This window comes from Mycetomoellerius zeteki, unplaced genomic scaffold (assembly GCF_001594055.1).
Source record: "Mycetomoellerius zeteki isolate Tzet28-1 unplaced genomic scaffold, Tzet1.0 scaffold435, whole genome shotgun sequence".
In the NCBI taxonomy this organism is placed as follows: domain Eukaryota; kingdom Metazoa; phylum Arthropoda; class Insecta; order Hymenoptera; family Formicidae; genus Mycetomoellerius; species Mycetomoellerius zeteki.
Genome location: NW_017257430.1, coordinates 16,080 through 19,777, shown reverse-complemented (window position 1 = coordinate 19,777; position 3,698 = coordinate 16,080). Strand labels below are relative to the sequence as shown.

The following is a 3,698-nucleotide window of genomic DNA, read 5'->3' as shown; positions in this document are numbered from 1 at the left end:
CTAACACATCTTAAAAAAGTTCCGGAGTTTATTATAGCATGTTGCGTGTTACATAATATTTGCATATTACAAAATGATATAATGACTGTTGGCGTCCAATATTGTGAAGAATTACAGGCACCCGTTCGCGATAATAACACTGAGATAGGGAATGCTAAAAGAACAAGAATAATGAATACATTGCAAATGAGGTTCATCGATTGAGTTCTAATTGCAATATATTCATCGAGAATGAATAGTCGACAAAAATTCTTTTTAATAATTCATGTTGCGTATATAAAATAGGTTTTTAGGATTAATTTAAAATATTAGGATAGGTTTGTAGGATTAAGAATTAATAAATAACATAAGGATTTGATAATATAAACGTTTTTTATTAATAAATGGACATTGGTTATAAATTTTTGTCTTACTTCTATTATATTTATTTAGTCTTTGTTATTATACTATTCAGTCTTATTGTATCACATCGTAAATTAAATTTTTTAACACTGTTTAAAAAATATTCTTTGACAAACAAGATCTATTGTCAAACAAGACCTATTGATCGAACATAATAACATAATATTAAAATTTGAAGCTGCATACTAAAACTTAAAATTCGTAAGTAAAATAAAATTAACTAATCAATATAAAACAACTTTCAGAGCTTCAACTAGTAATGCTTTTAAACTTATTTCTTAAACCCTTTCTACATTTGCGTAAGCGTAGTTTTAAATTTGTTGTATGTTCTTCTAAAATGTCTGGCCTGAAGTGGACATAAAAAATATTGTAGATCTAAACAAAAAGAGCGGGAAAAATAAAAATTCGTGGGCATTCTTTTCTGTATGAATTGATTGTAATTGTATGAATTGACCAACCACAGTCGAATATTATCCTCATATTCGATTGATATTGATCAATTCTTACAATTACAATCACTACGCTTACGCAATGTAGACTGGACTTTAGAAACACAGAAGAGTAGAACTACATTTTAGTAAGAAATTGTTGCAATATGGAGACTAATGATTTCTGTACAGCCATTTGCTCATTATGCCTTTTTTCACGTTCTTTTTTATTTTCTTCGCGTATCTTATCTTTCTCTATTTCTCTTTTTTTCATTTCTTCTTTTCTTTCTTCTTTTTCTGTCTCAATTTTATTCAAAAACGTTTCTATAACATTTTCAATTCGTTGTCTCTTTCTCGGCAGACCTATAATAAATAATATAAAAACGATCATTATATTATGACAAATAAGAATTGAATTAAATTAATACTAATTTTTTTTATCCTGCTTGCATGTACAGGGTGTTGCACCAACATACAGGTCAGTATGACGGGTTGCCCATTCGTGCAGGCGCGCAAAATCGTTCACAATTGCGTAGACTTCGGCGGCACAATCATAGCACACCCTTTTTTCCAATAAAGTTCGTAGTATATCAAATTGTAATGCAATTATGACGAACTTCCGTAGGAATAGGTTAAAACAAGAGCCGAAGTGACAAGATATAGGTTATAAAAACGAATTTTATCGTGAAAACGAAGCATGTTTTCCTTCTTGTAAGAAAAATTTGATCATAGTCGAATGTAATTATTGTGTAATATAATTTGATTGTTTGAATTATTTTTACAGAGAACGAAAGTCAGAAATAAATGTATCTTTGCAAATTTAAATTATAAACCGACAAATAAATTTGATTCACTGTAAATTTAAATAACGGCAATTATCGTTAAATCTTATAATATTTATTTGGAAGAATAACAATTCATTAATAAATTGATTGTTTAATAAACTATTATTAATAAGCAGTATGCAATTCTTTATATAAATGACTGCATATTATATCTATATTTTATAAATCTCCAAGAGGATTATTACTATATAATACTAATGAAGATTTATCCAATTTGTTGCTTATTTATAGAGGGCCATAAAAATCAAATCAAGACGCAATCCTCTATGCAAAATGTTTTCCAAATAAGCGACATCCTAGGCACGGATTTTTTCAAAGTTTGTTTATTAAATTTTGTCAATATGAGATGTTACACGCTCCAACACATTCACGGCACGCACAAATGAAGCAGCAACTATTGTAATAAGAAAAGCTATTATTGCTAATCCACATACAAGTAGATATTCTCTGCAAGTGGATCATACAAATGCTCAGAATTATTTTACACAAAAAATATTACACAATTATATTACACAATGATTACATTCGACTATGATCAAATTTTTCTTACAAGAAGGAAAACATGCTTCGTTTTCACGATAAAATTCGTTTTTATAACCTATATCTTGTCACTTCGGCTTCTGTTTTAATAAAACTATTCCTACGGAAGTTCGTCATAATTGCATTACAATTTGATATACTACGAACTTTATTGGAAAAAAGGGTGTGCTATGATTGTGCCGCCGAAATCTACGCAATTGTGAACGATCTCGCGCGCCTGCACGAATGGGCAACCCGTCATACTGACCTGTATGTTGGTGTAACACCCTGTACGTACGAACACGCGTGCGCGCACACACACACACACACACACACACACACACACTCTCTCTCTCTCTCTCTCTCTCTCTAATATATATAAACTCTACACACAAGTATAAAAACTTACTTTGCAAATGAGAGGATACAATTTTTTCTGACGACGATTCTTCCTGATTTGGATTCAATGGACCTTCACTTGAGGCAATCGCAGGAGGCCTAATAGAAGCTTTGTCGCCAAATAATGAATCCATTGCCTAATACATGATAATGATAATGCGTCAAATATAATGTCCATATATATTTGTGTGTGTGTGTGTGTGATAAAACATACAAAAAAAAATGCCCACGAATTTTTATTATTGCCGCTCTTTTTGTTTAGATCTACAATATTTTTGTATGTCCGCTTCAGGCCAGACATTTTTGAAGAACATTGCTGTGCTGTTATGTCGTAGATTGGATTGGTTTCATTCATTTCAGCGGCTATTTCCACCCAAATTTTGTTACTGCATTTGAAACCACTTGAGAACTCTACCTCCTTTTCTCTATACATTTCAATTAATAAAAGGACCGCTTTGTCCGGCCATATGAACGTTTTTGACTTATCTAAAAATTAAATTAAAAATTAAACACAAATTTTTAAAATAAGAAAGAAATATTAATATATATATTATTCTTAAACCTGCATGAATATACTTTTATAATTAAAGAGTTGATTAAAGATATTGGTTACATAAAAATAAAGTGTGTATCCTTTCTTACCTGCAGCATCGTTTTGTCGACATCATTTTCATTTAAATTTTCATTTATTAATTCTTCCACTTCAATTACCGGCTCAATATTATTATTTTTATTTTTGCTTTGTTCTTTCGCAATAAGGTTAGGCAAAAATACTGAGTCTGTAGAAAACAATGGCTGCGTTCAGCAGAGAAAGCAGCTTTGCAACTGTTGTAAAATTCTTCAATATGATTGGTTTATACATTTAGATCTGTCAGGAACCAAAAGCAAGAACCAATCGTATTGAAGAATTTTACAACAGTTGCAAAGCTGCTTTCTCTGCTGAACGCAGCCATTGATTTAATTAACATCTAACCTATACATTGAATAAATCAAAGCAAAATAGTAATTATATGTTAATTTTACCTTGGCTTGCTTTCTTCATATCTTCCTTATTTAGAAATAATGTTATTATCTCATTTTTTTCATCTATATAAAAACAGGAAAT

The 3,698-nt window shown here is 30.3% G+C and overlaps 1 protein-coding gene across 1 annotated transcript; it reads right to left on the bottom strand.

Annotated features, from left to right (window-relative positions):
- Positions 1-726: 726 nt before the first annotated feature.
- LOC108726777 (uncharacterized) lies at positions 727-3,254 on the bottom strand (the record flags this gene model as incomplete). Its single annotated transcript, XM_018454549.1, has 4 exons — positions 727-1,193; positions 2,604-2,730; positions 2,916-3,079; positions 3,236-3,254. Coding segments are annotated over 4 exons (534 nt in total), but the record flags the coding sequence as incomplete, so codon positions are not given.
- Positions 3,255-3,698: the final 444 nt, after the last annotated feature.